This window comes from Perna viridis, chromosome 2 (genome assembly GCF_037379345.1).
Source record: "Perna viridis isolate PV_CMFRI_1.1 ecotype Kerala chromosome 2, ASM3737934v1, whole genome shotgun sequence".
Classification (NCBI taxonomy): domain Eukaryota; kingdom Metazoa; phylum Mollusca; class Bivalvia; order Mytilida; family Mytilidae; genus Perna; species Perna viridis.
The window spans coordinates 64,109,483-64,128,872 of NC_142446.1; the positions used below are offsets into that span (position 1 = coordinate 64,109,483).

General features: G+C 33.0%; 2 protein-coding genes across 10 annotated transcripts; both read left to right on the forward strand.

Moving 5' to 3' along the window:
- Window positions 1-713: 713 nt before the first annotated feature.
- LOC148626449 (uncharacterized) lies at window positions 714-4,688 on the forward strand. Of its 2 annotated transcripts, none has more exons than XM_088571225.1 (5): window positions 714-822; window positions 2,146-2,307; window positions 2,773-2,849; window positions 3,560-3,912; window positions 4,379-4,688. In XM_088571225.1, the coding sequence occupies exons 1-4, from the start codon at window positions 810-812 to the stop codon at window positions 3,869-3,871; spliced, it is 564 nt and encodes a 187-aa protein (XP_088427351.1). In that variant the 5' UTR covers window positions 714-809; the 3' UTR covers window positions 3,872-3,912; window positions 4,379-4,688. The 2 variants fall into 2 exon arrangements, with proteins under 2 accessions (XP_088427351.1, XP_088427352.1); XM_088571226.1 differs by having other exon boundaries at window positions 732-862.
- Window positions 4,689-6,944: 2,256 nt separating this feature from the next.
- On the forward strand, window positions 6,945-16,328 carry LOC148626450 (uncharacterized). 8 transcript variants are annotated; one of them, XM_088570463.1, is made up of 5 exons: window positions 6,945-7,124; window positions 10,084-10,387; window positions 12,588-13,127; window positions 14,150-14,755; window positions 15,525-16,328. In XM_088570463.1, exons 2-5 carry the CDS (start codon window positions 10,121-10,123, stop codon window positions 16,320-16,322), a joined length of 2,211 nt encoding a protein of 736 aa, XP_088426589.1. In that variant the 5' UTR covers window positions 6,945-7,124; window positions 10,084-10,120; the 3' UTR covers window positions 16,323-16,328. The 8 variants fall into 8 exon arrangements, with proteins under 8 accessions (XP_088426589.1, XP_088426587.1, XP_088426590.1 ...); XM_088570461.1 differs by having other exon boundaries at window positions 6,947-7,115; XM_088570464.1 differs by having other exon boundaries at window positions 6,947-7,115; window positions 10,084-10,361.
- Window positions 16,329-19,390: the final 3,062 nt, after the last annotated feature.

The following is a 19,390-nucleotide window of genomic DNA, read 5'->3' on the forward strand; positions in this document are numbered from 1 at the left end:
TTAAGAAAATTACATTTTAACTTCCCACTAAAATCAACCAAATCATCTGACCTATACTTCCATGAGGGTAAGCAACTTTTACTTTTCTAAGTACCCATTTGCTGAATTTCAAAGTTTAGAAAAGGTGCCATTTGTTTAGAGATTTCAAAAGGAAGCAAATATTTGTATTTGGAGTTCTTGAGTGCATTGCATTAGATTGTTGTTAATATGAAAGAGTATTCAAGGGAACCAGGATTATATCGGAAATCAAAAGAATGTAATCCAGGAACAAAAACCAAAAAAAAAAACTATATTTCATGAGCTGTCATACCTGTCAGGTTTTGTTTGGTTAACTTAAGGAGGTAGACCTAGGGTAAGGGAAATGACTCTTGAAATCAGTGATATGTTTGTGCATGTATCATATTCAGTTTCACTAAAGCCCCTTATGCTTTCATTTGAAACAGAATGAAATCAGTCCAAGTTTCTGTGATGCTTACATGAGATTGTAATAGTTGTGTCCCTTATCCTAGGTCTATCTTTCTAAGCAGACTACTTATTTCTTACAACTTCCGTAATCTTTTTTAATTTTGAAAAATATCAAAGCTACCCACCAAGAACACTATTAATTTTGCTGGCACATAGCTGCCAGAACTATTGCACTTTGAAAAGGTCGTTACTTTATGCCGTCTGCGTAATGTCACTGGGTCTCCGTGACAACGACGTCTTTGGTTAATCGTCAGTCAAACTGAACAGACATGTTTTCTCTGAAAGCAAAAATATTTTGATTGTCAAAGAAAAACTCACAGCAACATTGATTATATCCGTGTATAATGAAGAAAATCGGTACGTGAACGTTAGATCACATGTATATATCAAGGATTAGGTAGGTTTTAATAATTAACACGAAAACCTAGAAAACTATGAGTGAAGATACAACTCACAAATCAAGAACGTAGAAGAAACGACACAAAAAAACTTTTGAAGTATTCAGAATTCATTGACCGGTTTCAGAATTGGCGAACATTTGAGCTCTTTATACTTCTATTGAAACATCCTCGCTAAAGTTCAGAACTATGTCAAGTTTGGTCTTTTAACGGAAAAGGACATGTTACGCTGCTTTGTAAACGAGTTCAACTCAACTATACTACTGAACGCGACTGCTGGCATCAAATTATGTTGCCGAACCTTATTTCATATGCTTAAAGAGTAATCAAGGGAACCAAGGTTATAGCGGTAATCAGAATGTAATCCAGGGACAGAGACCAGACATGGAAAACAGACATACACAACAAAGAACATAAAGTAACTAAAATCATACATACGAAGTAACAAAAGCAAAAGAGCGACTCGGACTCACTAAAAACTGGGAGCATGGACCAGGTGCACGGTAGGGTAATTAAGCATCCTCTGCTTTCTAGAAAAATCTTCCGAGTTGCTGATGAAAAGTCAAGCTGATGATGACGACCATAAAACTTCTGTAGTGATGACTTTAATCTTGTAGCAACGTAACCCTGTTCCAGTAGCCTATTTGTTAGAATTCTAGCGCGATACAAAATATCTGCGTAGTTTTGGCAAGCTTAAAATGACGGATGTCCACGATTTACGATTTTACCTATACATGCAACTAACTTCTACGCCTTTGTACGGAGTTGAAGTTGAACGAGATACATATATAGTTATAGTTAACGAACACAGTGTAGATGTTGTGTGCACTGCTTTATGAAGAAACATTTGTACAAGACGAACAGTACTAAGTTTGTCGCTTAAACTGCACTTGAAACGATGATACTACGTTTTTGCCGCAAGCCTTTATAACGTCACGAGTAGTCACTGACAAAGACGTTTGGTTAAATGGTACGGACGTGTTTTCCAAAAAGATTAAAATCTGGCAGCATAATTGTACATGTAACAACAAAAAGGTTTTTGTTGGGATATTTATAAGTTTGACATAATGGACCAGGTGCACCGGTAGGGTAAGCGTCCTCTATAAGTTTAACATACTTTGTATGCTCAGTGATATTTATGAAGAAAATAATAGCATATAGTATTTTGTGAGAGAAAAGAACTGCCTCATGGTGCATGGTGTTCTTTTGTTTAATGTTACGTGTAACGATGAATTGTATTTTACTGTTTCACGATATTTTAGTTATTCATTTACATTGTCAGGTATGGAAAGAAAAGAGACGAGTATAAGAGATATAATCCTCATTCGAGAGGGGCCATTGCATGTCCCACTTTTCCACTATTCCCTTGAAGATTGGCATCTTTCCAGGACAACTACATTGAACAATAAGGCTATGAACCAAACGAAAAAGAATTTCGCCAATGGTATTTATCAAAATTTCATGAATAAGTTTGATCAACACAGATTGGGGCCAAAACTGGGTCTCCATGACGCATACCACTCGAAAATGAATATTAACGGATTGTTCAATACACTAAAGATAAACATTAAAGTTGTTTTCCTTTGGGAAAAAAAAAATTTTTACCAAAATAATCTTTGAAAGGAGCTCTCGCATTTCTGATCATAGTATTGTATTACTGAAATGTATCATCACATATAACAACCACAAGTGAGCCATGGATATTTCTGAGAGTTCCTTTCTACATGAACAGGATCTCGTGGTATTGATAGCATATTTTTGCTTGATGTTATAAGACAGATTTGTTTCCCACATATGGATTTCATTATCATTGTCTGTGCATGTAACCAATCCATTGTGTTTGAAATTCGTTGACCATGATATAATTTTACATTTTAATTTGAATATTTTGTTACTTATATATCTTTAGATTCAGTGGTCAGAAATGATGGTTATAAGACTGAAAATGGAAGTAGACTGGTGGGCACCAGTTCTGATCTTAAAAAGGTAATATCATACTGAAACATCTACCTGTTTGTTTAATTGTAAAACTTCATTTGCCTTTTTGTATCAGACTGTACAACATTGTACAAATAGAGAGTTGTGTAATTAGCTCGTCGTTTCCTTGTACATATCTAATATAAACTACGTTTCAAATCAAGGAATATGTAAAATTCTGCGTCAATAGTTTCAATACTTTCCTGTCTTCTTTCCATAACAGAAGTTTTAGGTACAGGTTTGTCTTTCAACTTAAGGAAAGGGACATAACTCGTGAAATCAATGATATGTTTGTATCATATTCAATTGCAACAAAGCATTTCAAGCTTTCCATTGAAACAGAATGAAATCAGTTCAAGTTACTTTGATGCTTACAAGAGATTGATGCAAAATGGTAAATACAAACATTCCAATGATTTGTAAGAGTCGTGTCCCTTATCCTAGGTCTGCCTTAAAAACCCCTTGTTTGATTTGAAATGAAATGTGTATCAACCAATCAATTAATGCAATGTCCTATAAACTTAACCTGAACATGTCACAATGAGCTTGTTAGGAAATGCAACCGAAATTGGATGGTTTGGATGGGTTTGATGTCTTTTTTTCTGAAGTGAAAGTTTGAAATTAATGTTTTCCCACTTGTGATATTGTTTTCATAACGTATGTTCACGCAATCATTTTTTTAGGTTTGTATATGAACTAATAGTTTTTACTCTGATCAGGAGTTGAATAAAACGGAGAAACTTACAAAAGCTAAAGCTAGAGAAGACGCAATACTACAAAGTCGTCAGAAATTGATTGTCAAAAACTACTTCAAAATGGTGGACAAAAAGTACAAAGAACAGAATGAAAGGACAAGAAAGGCGTGGAAGAAGCACATGAAAGAGGAAAAGTTGACAGCAAAGAAAGAAAAGAAGGAGATCAAATTGGCAGCAAAGAAAGAAATAAAGGAAGAAAAACTGACAGCCAAGAAAGAAAAGAAAGAAGAAAGACTGAGAGCTAAGAAAGAGCAAAAGGAAAGACAGAATGAATGAATCTAAAAAAGACAAAAAGACAAAGGCTACATTGCAGAAAAGTAATCTATTCCTACTGTACAAAAGGGGCTAACACAAGAGATTGAAATGATATGTCAAAGTAGTGATTCTTAAAATTACATAATTATATTCAGTTCAATGTTGTATCACGAGTGTGATCAAGCGATTTATCAGTAGTAGTTGAAGGGAGTGGAATTTTTGGGAGTTGAAAAAAAACACATTTTTGTTGAAATGTAATGAATAATTTGTGCAAAATTTGGACAAACATGAGCTAATGATAGCTTTGAACCCCTTTTTAAAATTTCTTAATCCGATCATTCTCCATTTAAACATTTCTAGATCCCAGCGCACCCGTTTCTCCAAGACTTTTTATAACGTCATTAATTGAACGACAACTTTAAATAGTCTAGACACCATGTGCAGGGTATTTTAACTAATCGTAAAAAAAATTTAAATATATGCTTACTATATCGTATCAAAGATTTCATTATCCGGTTTAATTTGCAGGCGACATGGTTAAGGAACGGCCTACCGGGAATATCGGAGACGGCAGAAATTCGACAAATGAGGGAAAAGAAAGCAAGAAAGGGTTCAGTGGTGTGATGACAGCCATCTTCACCTGTTTTGGCAGAAGACCAAACGTTGAATAAACGATTCACAGGGAAGCAAAGATAATAAACATTTAACTTTTAATTTGAAGTGATATTAGCGAAGTTTATTATGCTTTTTCTTCATGATATATCTACCTTATAATATATTATTTCTTTTATAATTTCACTTACACTATTTTGTATATCCCCTCTGGGTGTCCATACACTTGTTCTCTACATTCACTTAGCATTAAAAAAATAGTTTTAATTATTATTTTATTGATCGCCTTGTGATTTTCTATTACTGTTGTAGCAGGTGCAATTACTGCTTAAGATTCGGCAGACTCAGATTACAATTCATACCAGCTTTAGATTGACTATAAGAGGTACGACGAATGCAAAGCTTTGTAACGCAATGTGGGTCGAATGTAAAGGAATCAATACAATTAACAATACATTTTATTTCCCAAGTACAAAATACCTTATTGCAAACATAGTCATTAAAATGGAGCAATCTCATTTCAAGTGGGGTAGGTATGTGGCAGTTGCACTAACCTTGTTGGAACAGCTAGGCTATTCGCAATGTTGGACTAGAAATTAGTCCTCGGACAATTATGAAAAGTTGGCAAAGTTATCTTATTCAAATCTATAAATATTCATTGATAAGTTGAATAATAAATCATAATTCTTCAATGCCTGAGAAAATCTGTTACAAAATATATCAATCTGGATAAAGTTTATTTTCATTTTCAGTATCTTTAGATTATCTAAATAAATTATCAATGACTTAAATCTCAAAACACAACAAAATTAATTAAACTGAAATAAGTTAATCAAGGGACATAAATCAAGCAGTTCTGCCACACTGTAATTAAAATTGTAATTTTTATGTAGATTTATTTTTCTTAAAAAGCCAGAATTCTAAATATTCAAGCATCGACGGTTTTATGTACAATGCTGTCGGTGATTGAGTGCAGAAATGAATAATTCATAAGTTGATAGAGAAGAAAGAGGACGAGAAATCAAGGAACCAATATTTGAGCGGAAATCAAAATACATATTCCAAGAATTAAAGACTAGACACACAACGAAGAATATGAAATGGCCAAACAACACGTACAAAGATACAAAAGTGAATGAGCAACCCGGACTTCCACTAACAACTTGGAGCATAGTCCAGTTACGCCGATAGGATAAGCACCCTCTGCTATTCTAAAAAACATCCACCGAATTGTTCATATTGAATGGAAAGTCCGTAGTAGACGAAAGAGGAACTGTTGAATGTATCAAAGACAACAGTCTGACCAAACTGTGAAACAAAAATAGCAAAGGACAGTCTATTGGACTTCTTTAAATGTTGAACAAATATATATCCTTACATGTATCTAAATCATTTCAATCTTTAATTTGAATACTAGTATATATTAATCGTTCATAGTGCGTAGTATGTCTAGATTACTCTGCCTTTCTCATTGCACAGTGCACAAAGAAGTTTTCGTGTTTGCTTGTTTGTTTTTTTTTTTTTTTTTTTTTCTTTCCACGCAATCAAAGTTATATAAGGGTTACTTCCGGCAGCGCGAGGGATTGCCTTCGGCAGCGCGAGGGATTGCCTCTGGCAGTGCTAGGGATTGCCTCCGGCAGTGCAAGGGATTGCTTCCGGCAGTGCTAGGGATTGCCTCCGGCAGTGCTAGGGATTGCCTCCGGCAGTGCTAGGGATTGCCTCCGGCAGGGTTTTTCTTCGCGATGACACGGGTTGCTGACTTGGTTGGAGTATATTGATGAATGGAATTCCAACCGTTACATTGGAGTTCATGCTAGTCAGTATATTACACTTTGTATTCTGTTGAACTCACTTACTTCCTTGATTCTTCTGTTACAGTAAACGATCCCAGAAATCAATTCGACCATAGTTTTGGCTTCATTTGCAGTAACTAGATTGTTTATGAGTGAGTAGAAAATTAATTAAGATAATGATTTTTTTCTGTCCTCCTCAAGCATGAATTATAGGACATTCAAGAATTTATAACATTAACAATGACAATAAGTTGATAGTTTAAAAAAAGTCTGATGATTTGTCTGAGGATTTAGCTAATGATGTACAGCAAATACTAGACTAGAAGTTAGGTCTGTTTCAACTTGACTGAAATCAAATCAAGGGTAAATATACACGGTTACAGCAAACCGTGCTCTTTTAAAATTAAAAAAAGAAAATCTCAAGGGAAAAAGTAAGAATAGAAGAAAATTGAAATTGAGACAGAAGAAACAATAGGCTGATCGGAACCACGAATATAGATCAAATAATACACAAATACACTTTGCAACTACCAATTCATATAATCCTTAACAGATTTACCGTCCCAAACTGAAATGAATTTATGCGCAATAAAAAAATTACGACGGTGTAACTAATTACTAATATAGGCAACACCTTCATATAATTCGTAGCAAATGAAAATCGTCTGCCTGTTTCGACGACGCTGTAATGGGACGAAATGACAACTGTACACATAGACTTTTTAGACATATCACTCCCCGGTATAAATTTTCTCAAAGTTGACATATTTCAATTTTTTTAAGTTTATTTTTTTTCAATCTTATCGCAACATAACTATCTTCGCTGCTCACAATGTCCATAGCAGAGTAGAGTATCTTCGGTAAGATAGGTATTTACCAGCATATCCTCTGGCTCTGACCCAGCAACCATCGTCAGTTTTCAATTTCATACCGCTTGACCGGTGTGAAAAAAAATGTTCTCATCACTAGTGAATTTTTTGTTCTCAGAGTTCGATTGGCTTCGAAATCGATTGTCTTGGACTCCATCTTGAATCGCCTCGATTGCCATTGTAGTTATATTTCAGTTAAATGAGATAATTTGGTGTTTTCTTACCTTAATAAATAAGAACTATGAAAGGACTCCAGAAGATTTTTAGTGAAAAAAACGTTTGAAATCATCTGGTTTCATTTGTTTGGAATGTTTGTGTTTGTGTGACGTCAACATGTTTCTATCATAATGTTTTGTGCCCTTTTCATTTTTGGGTATTTTTTATGTTTTAGGCCATTAGAGAAACAGAATCTACACTCAAAGTTTGTTGATTATGAATTTCTCACATCTCCTGTGGCTGAAAAATGAAATATTATGAAGGAGGTGAAACCTTAAATGCCCCCAAAGAAACGTATGAATTTAAACACCTCAGTCCTTTACGGTTTATCATTAGCTTTCAACTAATTCGGCCTTAATTTCAACCACTTATTTCCAACTCTACAAAATTGTGTATCTGGAAATGTTTTAAAGCATAGCATCCCCTAGATATGACACAGTTATATAAAGTTTATGTAAAATTATATAAAAAAAACTGACCTGACTTGCATGTTAATTGTTTCACTTCTGCAGGGAGTGCCAAAATAAATGAACACCTGAGATTCACTTGATATGGTCCACTATGGTCCACTCATTTACACAGTTTAAAACACCTGTATTGTGTATAGGTGGCTATTGTTCTATTGACCAGCATGTCAATGTGAATACAGTTAACATTGAATACATAAGGGACATCTAAAAACATTATCCAGACTTAGTTCATTTTCACCCTCTCTGCAGAATTGATAAAATCAAAACAGCATAAGTCAGGCCAGTTTTTTTTATATAATTTTACATAAAATGAATGCCACTTTCTCATATGTAGGGATACTTCAATGTAAGCCTTAAAATTTTTCTAGATACAATGTACACAGGTTTATCTGTAGTCAGAGTGAAATAAGTGGTGAAATTGAGGCCATATTTGTCAAAAGGTAATGATGAACCTTAATCATATCTGTTGGCCCTTTTACGTTTATAAACTTCCAAATTGGTAAAATTTGTTATGATATACAGTTTGTATTGTCTTTACGTATTTTCCTGTTGTTGTGGTCTGAAATATGTATGGACCAAAAATTTCGGCTTGAAATGTCTGGCTTGCTTAAGGAACTGTGGGTTGTCATGGTCCAAGATGTCTTTGGGTGGAATTGTCCAGTATTGATAAGCTGAATATGTCATTTTTGTAAACATTCAATTGCAGTGTTTTGACTATCCCTACATTGAAAAAAGCTATGATTTGATTTATCATTGAAGCTAGCTAATGTTTCCTGGACTAGTGTGGTTCTCAAATGGGTTTACCAAGTATGCAAGAATGAAGCTACATGTATCATGATGCTGTTTTTAAGATCCCAATTTTACATGCACAAACTGGATATTGATGGTTTTTCTGGCCATAAGTATACTGAACCCAGTTGATAACACAACCATAAACACATTTTTGGGAAAGTACATTTAGCTGGAAACAAAAATAAACTTTAAATATTTGTGAAAAGGTCACATTGGTGTTAAAAAAAGGCCCCATTATTCTGATTATTTCAATTTGTAGCATCAAAGGCCTATTTCATTAAGATAAATCGATTAATCAAAACGTCAATATTTAGAATGAAAAAAAAGTCTCCGAAACATAATCTGATGCAATTTTAATTTATTGCCACTGAATACATACATAATATAATTGTATTATGGCATTCCTATGTAAAATATATATTAAAATTGTACAGAAAATTAAAAAAAAAAAGAAAAAGTCTTTGATTTTGGTTACACATTTTGTACCTTTTGAAAACAGAAAATGAACTAAAAATCTTTTTTCAAAAGCTTTTCAAAAATCATTGAATCTAGCCTAGACTTCATGTCATTTGTAAATGTGTACAAATACATTTTGTATCACATAAAAATAAAGAATTCTGCGAAAAAAGTATTTGGATATGGGTATTAGGGGTTCTTTGTATATTTGAGCCATATATTCTAGTTGCATTGGTATAAATGAAGTCCAAATTTCCAGGGATTTTTTGTTTTGCTGAATGTAAATATATATGGTCGTTAATGTAACAAACCTAATATGATTTATTTATATTTTTAGTTTTGTCCCAGTTTTTGACCTTGTCTAGATTACCGTCCAATCTTCTATTTGTCTTCCTATTTAACTAAAAGTGAGGGTAGACTTTTATTGAAATCTATTGCATAATGTGAAAAGCTATTGTAAATTAGATTTGACTTATTATACATAACTTATCTTGCTACAAAACCCTGTTTGAATGTTATAACAAGAATAGGTATGTTGTACATGTAAATGTCAAAGAGACTACAACCCCAAGACCATCCACTGGTCTTCAATGAATGACGAGGAAACCCTCACACTACAGCGAAGGCTGCAGCTGACCCCAAAACATCATTATATACAGGTACAGGGAAAGAGTTGCCCCTTTCTACTCAAGTAACATGATAGTTTATTATTTTTTTGAAGTTTAATTTGATGTAACACTATAAAGCTGTGCCCTGAGAAAAATGTAATTTCATGTACAGTATGTATAAAAAAATTGCTTCTACCACACTACAGCACTTACACAGCAGGTCCAAATCTGCAGGTTTTAATTTTGAAAAGGTTGAGTGGTGTGTCCAGAGAAGTTCCTGAAAAAAAGGATTTGCCACTGCACAGATGGTAACTTTACAAGTCTGTTATGGCAAGAAAGTTATGAAGAATGGGATCTTGAGCACTGTTTTTGATTATTTGGATCAATCTTGTTTAAATTTTACATCTTTATTTTCAGTTTTACTTGTTGCTGGCTTTAAAACGTGACTGCAAGAATGATCACTGTCAGAATCTTAGGATGTCCCATTAGAATTAGAACAGTATTGACTAAAGTAGTCTGTCAACGTGTGATAAAGGGAGGTCAATCCTCAGATGTTTGTATATTGTCCAATCAGAGGAAATGGCTGAGCATGGCAACATTTACAGGATCCAAGAGGCTAAATGTTTACTTGCTGAAGTGTTCTACTACCAGACAATCTCCAGTTTATTTAATTTCTTCTTCCACTGAAGAATATGGTAACTTTGATTCTATTTTGGAAAAGGTACATTTTACTTCCAATGATGGAGAGTTCTGGATATTTCTAACTTTCAATTGATTTGGGTAGTTGGGGAAAATTAAAACTTCTTAATTAAGTGTCAGTAAAAAGGGTTGAAGGCCCAGAGTCAATAGATGAAATTTAAAAAAACTGGGGTAAGAAATTGATGGTCCCGGGCCTCAGACCACCACTTATTTGACCTCTGTTGTATTTTTGTGTTGTATATATTTTGTTGCACATGTACGTATTACAAATTTTTATTTGGTTTTTTTTTTCAAATCTACAATTCATACTTCCAAATCTTCAAATACAATAGTTTTCTTCTCAAGTCCATGTTGTCTTTAATTAGCTAAGGAAAAATGATTTGTGCAATAGTTCTTTTCATATCTTTTCTGTAGTGAACAGCTTTGATGGCCATGTGTTAGTATGCTTAAGTGTAGTAGGTCATGAGGTCAATCCACGCCCAGGTCATACCAGACTGAAAATTGGTCTTCTCTGCTGAGCATGTTCCATGTAGGAGATAGCATGATGACTGGTTTGTTTGAAGTCAGAATATTGTGGCAGAGTTGGGGCTACATGCTACCTGCTGGCTGTTACTTCTGTGAGCTGGCATATTAAAGATCAGTCTCAGCATGCCAAACTAGAATAAAGCAGGATCTGTTTTGTTTGTAAAGTGTGCTGATACTGCTGAAATGCATGGACATCTGAAAAAATATGGACTTAAAACTACAAACAAGCAACCAGTCAACCTTTTCTGTACTGTTTCATTTAAGTAGAAAGTCTTCAACTATTCTATTTGCCTGCATATATTACATGTCATATAAAATTATCCTCATTATTAATATACATAATTTATTCTATGATGTCACATCTTTTAAAGTTACAATGTATCAGGGTGTACCAGTGTCATATTTTACCCTCCCTCTCCCTCCAAATACACTGGAGTAAAGTACTGGTACTGTACAGAGACATACCTCCCAGTACAATGACTGATTACTGACATATTGGTACACTGCTTTGTGATTGGTTACCCACATGTTTTTTATTTAAAGAGATATTTCTATTTTTTTTAATGGTAGGTTATGCCAAACAACTATCAAACTTAAAAAATACTGGTAATAATGTTATTGGCTACCACTCTCACAGTGGTGTACCACTATGTCTGTGATTAGGCACAGTATGTCGTTTTCCATACTGTATATCATGTCACATTTTTATTCTCCTTGTGTCTTTGTATCATATGAAATTTTCACTCTGTTATTCTTACATAATGTTCTATTGATACCATATGGCTGGTTATTTTGACAAGTGTAAAATTTGGCAATTTTTACTTGAGCCCAGAGTGAATATTTCGCAGAATTTATTTTTGCATTTTTAGACAGACTGTGAAAATTACCCGCTATATACATGTAGTATATCAAAGTATCCTAGGCATAGGAGTTTAATTTATCAAAATACGGTGATTATGAATCTGTCAACAGGGGAGTTGATTCATCATAAGGAGGGTAGACTTATTGATTCATGTTGAAAATTTATCATAAAGAGTAGGTAGAACTGACCACAGCTTCATGTGAAAATCATTGAAATTCTATGTTATATTGCAACAAAGTGTACATAAACTTTGATACATGTACATACAGATTCTGCTCAAAGTTGCAAAAACTGCTCAACAGTGCAGCATGGTATAATTTCTCATTAGTGATTCTGTTCTATAACTTTCAGTGCAGTGTTTAGTTTCTAAATTTATTTTAGAAGAGGTTGTCCATGCAAAAACTAGGCAGTGGTTGCACATGACAGATTTTTTATTCAAAACAATTTCATCAGTTTCATATCACAAATGCATGCTTTCTCAGAGTTTAATATTGTTTTTTTGTTTGTTTGTTTTTTTGTTTTTTGTTTTTTTTAATAACTGCAAAGATTAAAGAGAAATGAATTTCATAGAAAGCATTGAAATTCTTTGAAAAATAACTCTTTATTTTGTGCAAAATTTGGTTGCTTTGTTAGGAAACTACAAAATCATTTTGCTGAACCATTGTCAGTTAAAAAATTTTATCTGTAATACTATTTGACTTACATATACATTTTGTACACATCATATAGACATTACATTCATACAAAAAAATCTGTGTTGTGCCACCCATATTATGGGTTTTGACTGATTTTCACATGGACAGCCTTTTTTTCAAAATAGCAGTTTCATTTTCAGATTGCTCAGATTCGACAAGAGAATGGTGAAATTTTGAGTGAAGAAAACCTAAATGAAATGAATACTAAACTGCAGCTTTTAGCATCCTATGGTTGTAGATTTAATGTTGAGGATGAACTTGAAAATTATTTAGAAATTTTTAACTTATCTGAAACACAAATCAAAGAAAAAGCTGAACACCTGAAGTCTTTTCAGATGCAATATCTTACGCCAGATCTATTTATAGCTGGTGATTTAATAGACAATGCATTATACCAAGCGGCCCTTAAACAACTGGAGTTTCAAGAAGGTGTCAAAGGTAGAGACAACTTGATGAAAAAACTGCTAGAATGTTGTTCTGAGGTTGAATGGAACATGGTTAAACCTTACTTAAGACAAGGTTTGGCTGGTTTACATAGACTGACCTGTATGGAGTTTCTTGATTTATATAAAAAGATAAAATTTCTAATTGACCAAGGATTCACACCTGAACTTATTAAGAGTCATCCAGTTTTACTGTCTCAGAAAAATATTAAGGAAAGAATAGAATGGATAAAAAAGGTATGCTTAGATCCTTAGGAGAATTTTTCCTATTTTGAAACTTGTTTAAGGGGAGATAACCTTTGTTTCTTTATACAGAATAGGTTTATGGCTAATTGAAAAATGTAGATTTGGGGGGTAATTTCTTTTATGCTTCAGTCTGTTTAATTCATTTTTCCTGTATTAAGAAATTCTAGGTCAAAGGTCATAGAACTTAAATCCGCAACTTTAAAATGTTATGTACAGTACTTGCATGATGTTCTTTATTTTTCCATATCAAAAATTATTTGATCTTTTGTATTCACTGAGTAACTTATTAGAGATTGAACTTCTAATTTGCCTGGTTCTCATTATTTTTCACTATTTCACTGCTATATTTAACCATATCAATAAGGGTAACATATTTCTTTTTTTAACATTAAAATAGGCTGAAAAAGTGAAATAAATTAAGTCTTTAAATATAGTGTTAGTAGAAAAAATCCTAAATTGTATCCCTTTAGATTGAAGAATTTGTCTGCTTAGGGAGGTTTAAAATGCTTGTCATTTTTTGTTTGTTTGGATTTGTGTATTGTGTCATAACCATTTGTTGTTAATGTGTCTGAAGGAATAAATATTTATTTATTTATTTATTTATTTATTTAAAATGATTTTTGAAGAATTTCAGAACTCTATGCAATTCAGAGTTAAAAATAGCCTACACTGATAATGCAAGTTGAATGTTATATTTTACAAGTTCCCAGCCGTTTTACATTTTCCAAGTTTTCTTCAGATTTCATGTCAGAAACTGATTCTCCTTCAGCCTATTCTCTATTTAAACTATTCCTCCACTCTCTATTTTAAAACTGAAATTTAAACATGCTTGCTAAAACTCGCATGTTGAAAATGTTGATTATATCATCTAGAATGGAGAAATGATTTTTACCACTCATTACTGATATAAGAAGAATCTATAAATATATACTAAGGTATTTTGTTTGTGATGGTAAGGAAGCATCTAACAAAAATTAAAAACTTACATGTATTTCACCATTTTTATTTTATAGACTATTCCATTTGTAAAGAGACAAAAACAGATTGAAATATTAACATACAATCGCAATGTTTTGAATGCATTTAAAAAGAAATATGAGGAAAGGCTTAGCATTTTTCTCGGATGTAGAACTCTTGAAAATGTGGAGGCTAAAATTAGTATGTTGGATACCTATATTAAAGCTGAATGGGAGGAGGAGAGATATCAGAATCTTCTTAAACTTAAAGAGAAGGTAGATTATATAAAGAGTCTTGGTTACAATGAAGGAGAAATAGCTGACAATTTGTTGTGCCTTCTCCCATACCTCAATAAAATACGACAGCATGTGAAATTATTTGGGAATGTATTCACCATAGATATATCACGTGATCGCACAAAGGCAGCACCAAAAATGATGGTTAGTTATGAATTGTCCTTGATGTGTAAAAAGTTCAGCATTAAACATGAAGATATAGTGAGTTTACAGGCTATGGCACTTGCTAAAAATGTAAAAGTTTACAATAAAACACTACGTTTCTTATTACAAACTGGGTACAGTCTAAAGGAAATAATACAACATGTTGAAGTTTTGGGAAAACAAGATCGCACTGTCCGAAGGAGATTGAGGATAATAGAAAAGGTACTGTAGTCTTTTAATATAAAACCTGTCTAAACTGAACCACTTTCTGATTGAAAAAAAAAATCAGTGGCTTACACAGTCTCAAAATGCATTGAAACTAATTACAAATAGAGTACTTCATTGTCTTCAGAGGGTGACTGCTATTTTGTCAGGTTTTATGCACCTGTCTTTCAATTCAAGATGTATTATGATAAGGGGTTGTCTGTCCCTCATTTATACTTCACTCAATGACTCAAAAACATTTCCAACATTTCTCATTAGTCTATACATGTATTAAAGCCTTGATTCATCTACAGGTGAATTGTGATAAACAATTCAAGATTCCTCCTACATTTATCTAGCACTATTAACTAATGAAAGAGTACTCAAGTGTAACTGTTTTTAAGAATCAGGCAAAATGGGGAAAATAAAAAATCAGAAACACACAACGTCAAAAACCCACTGATTTGACAATACAATTTCTCTATTTGGAAAGACCATTGTTTGATCTCTGCTGGATTTGCTCAGAAATTTTTCAATAGAATGTTAGAAAAATGAGGTTTTAAACAGGATTTATCTGCCTTGAATGTTCATTTTCAGTTCATTTCAATAAAATTACACCTCACTTTACCATAATGATGTGGAAAAATCTTGCCTTTTTTCCTTGATTCTGATAGTGCAAATAGTCAAATTAAACTTTTAAAATGGGTGGTTTTTTTATACCATGTTTCATCAACTGCCTGATTCTTAGAGAGACTGACACTTAATTATTTCCCTTCTTTTATTACAGAATAAACTGGGAAAGGACAAGGCAGAAAGCCTGCCTTCATTACAAATTTTGGTGATGGAATCCAGTACATTCAAGCCGCGAGTAATCCGTTTGAAAAATTATGAAGAAGCCTTGGCAACTTCCGACTCAAAAACAGAAGCCCTTTCTGTTTTATTAAATCTTGAAAAATCTCAGGAAAATATTCTAGACTCTATGATGAATGAGAAATTGACTGATTTGAAGGAGAGAGTACAGTATCTTCACAGCGAGGGGATATCAAGCAAAGAGATTGTTAATGATATTTTCTGCTTACACATTCCTCTATCATCTTTGAAGTTTGCAGTAGCTAAATTGAAGAAACAGAATAGGAACAATATACGACTGTCAGATATTACTGCAACCACAGGTGCTTCTGTCAATAAGAGCCTAAAGACCATAAATATTGGTGGCTTAGTGAAGAAAAAACTTGGACTGAAAAACTTGAAAGATTGGGAAAAGGTGGACAATGAACAGTTCACTATTTCAGTAGCAGATATGAATGAGAACTTTGACCTTCTTGTCAGTGAACAATTCTCAGTGGAAGATTTAAGAAATTGTCCCTACATTCTTGGTCATTCATGTGATGTACTGCGAGAAGCTTTATCCAAGTTGAAGGATTCTGATGAAATTTCATTGTACCCCGACATTTCTCATGATAAAGTAAAACTATTGAATTATCTTCAGTATACTATTGAACTTGAGCATGGGTTTCGTCCTGTTGTCAATGACCAAGTTTTAAATATAGATGAAACTGATCCTTATATGCTATTAAAAGATTAACATTTGTTTTTTTGTGATGAAACTTCACCTTGGGTTTGTCCTATCATCAATGGTTTTTGTTTATTGTATATCAGTAACCAGGCTTATAGCAATGGGTATGTAGGGGTTAAAAAGAACAACTCCAACCTACTTAGAAACCCCCAAAAATGTAAAAAAAAAAAAACTTGAAAATATACACTCCCTGTAACTGGTAATAAATCTTTGATGTCCCTTCACTCTACTCCAATGCTATTGAAACTAAAGAACGATAAGGTTCAACAATGATTTTGTTAAACCATATTATTATGAGCACTTTGTGCAATAAATGACAAGAACATGTACAATATACATATATACAATATTATGGTATTGAAAAAAATACAGCCTTAATGTATATACAGCTTAGGGAATGGGCAAAAGGCACAACTTTACAAGTATTTGTACAACACCCTGCCCTTACTACACATACATGCCGCAATTTTCCACAATACCTTAATATTGGTTTTATCCTGCAATGAAAAATTATGGGCATGGTCTAAGTAAGGCCAAAATGTACATGTACAGATATATACTAGTATTCAACACCTTGTATTTGTTTCTGAAGATAATGATTGCAAGTTGTTCAAAGATTTATACACTGCACAAAAGTTATCCAATGGATAGGCCTAGTGAGCTAAATACAAGTTATCCAGTGGATAAGCCTAGTGGACTATTATCATTTTCATGTGTAAAATTGACAAAAAATGGCAAATAATGTCCTAGCACCCCCTCTTTTTCTGAGGAACCTGGATTGGCATCCGTCCTTTTCAAGATATCTGGATCCTGTCCTGATTTGTCTATATACATGTATCGAAAAAACAAAAAAAAAGAAACTGTTTATAACAAAATCATTCAAATAATCTTACGGTATTTTTTGAGGACTAAATGTAAGATGTATTTGTGTAAGGTTATTACAAAAACACATGCACATATATTTCCCGCAGAAGAAATACATGTTATAAAACCCAATTTAAAAATGGAAATGCAACAAGAATTCTCAGTCACCATTCACCATCATGCTTGCTAGCATCACAATCCCCATCATATTGTTAATTGAGAGAAATGACTGTGAACAAACTGTTTTGACAGACATCTTTGATTTGTTTGTCTAAGAACATTTATGTAGTTCAGCTAAAATTGTTGGAAAAGTAACTGTTTTCTGCTACCCTACCTACCCTATTTTAAAATTTGTTTGGGGGAGAGGGGGCTTACACTTATTATTTTGTGGCCAATTTGGATCAAGCACTGTTGAAGTCTAGATTGTTTCTCCATTAACTCAATGTAAAATGTTTTTGAAAAATAAAATAATTTCTTTACCTATCTACCTTTTTTTGACTTTTTGTTAATCAGAAATAAGTCCATTATTTTTTGTTTTAACCTTAACAATCTTTAACATTCTCCTCTGTGTTCACACACACAGCTTTTATCAATCAATTCACAATCATTTCTCTCATGTAATGGAATTGGTCATGTTTATCTTTTTCCACACATTCCTCTATGCTGCCTTTATAAGGTTATATTATGATATGCATGAAGCAATGTTGATGTTATGTATATACAAATAATGAGCAAATACAAATCACAACTTAAATAGGACTCAAAATAGTAACCATACATCGCATACAAGTACAAGCTGAAGAACAGCTATTTTCAAAAACCAGGCAGGTCCCATAACAACAGTGGTTCCTAGGAAAAAATATCCCAGCATTTGTCTATCCCTTATGTATATTACTTATGGTTCTGTAAAGAAATGTGAACTCAGTTTTTGGAACTAAATTAGGATAATAGATATATTTATAATTAAATATTTTTATATTATAGAGTTATCGCCCCTTAATATTTTCATTATGTCTCTGAACAGATCAGCATCTTCGAGCAGCATCAAGGTTATTATTTTTTCTTTATATCTATCCAAAATTGCAATAAACTTTTTTTTTAAATTTCTACCATGAATTATTCTTGCCTGGTTCTTAGATATATTTAACATCTATTCCATAGGAATCTTAGACCATTTAGAAAACGTATCTATTTTATTTTTAAGACCATTTTTCACATATCCATAGGGAATAGTGAGTTCTTGGTGTTCCAATTAACCGAAAAAATGAAGAGCATTTTATCCATTTAAGAGGATGTCCATGCAGAAACAAGGTATTGGTGGCACATGACAAACTTTGATTTGAAAAAAATATTCATCCATTTTATATCACAAATACATCCTTTCTGTACTTTAAATGTTGGGTTTTTTTTAACTGCAATGATTAAAGAGAAATAAAATGCATAGAAAGCATTGATAATCATTGAAGAAAGGGAGACAACTCTTTGATTTGAGAAAAAAATAGTTGCTTTGTTAGGGAACTTTAAAGTCATTTCCTTAGCCATCCATTGTCAGTTTAAAACAAATTATACTATTTGACATATATATATATACAATATCTCCATTAAATTGAACTGAAAATTTCAATGGGATGAAGTTTACCCTGTTCCACCAATATTATAGGATCTGCCTGCTTTTTACATGAACAGCCTCTTAAGATCATTTCCCCACAAATCCATAGAGAATAAAGGCAGGGAGTTCTTTGGTGCTTCAATTAACTGCAAAAATTAGTGAGAGTAATATCAAATTAAAAACGAGTTCTTGTATTAAATTTGATTGTATTGTCTCATATAAATTCAACATTGGAAATCAGAACTACAGTGATCATATTCAATATGACTTAATTAGATTGGTTCAAACTGTTGTATATTTAGGTAAATATACGGTGAGTTAAGCTTAAGCAATAAGAAATGGAAACTAACAAAAATTAATAGTCATAAACATTGAGGCCATTCCAGGTTCATGTCTAGTTCTTGGCAAATTTGTAATAAAATTCAATATGGGAAGCATTGGTTTTTATTTTCCATATTGCACTCCTCCCTCCCTTCCTCCCCTCTCCCCACACACACACAAATGGTGCTTCTTACATAATTATAGCCAGGTAAAAAAAAAATTTTTTTGTTTTTGTTTTTGTTTATTTTTTCGGGAAGGTATACTGTTAGGAATTTTCACAACA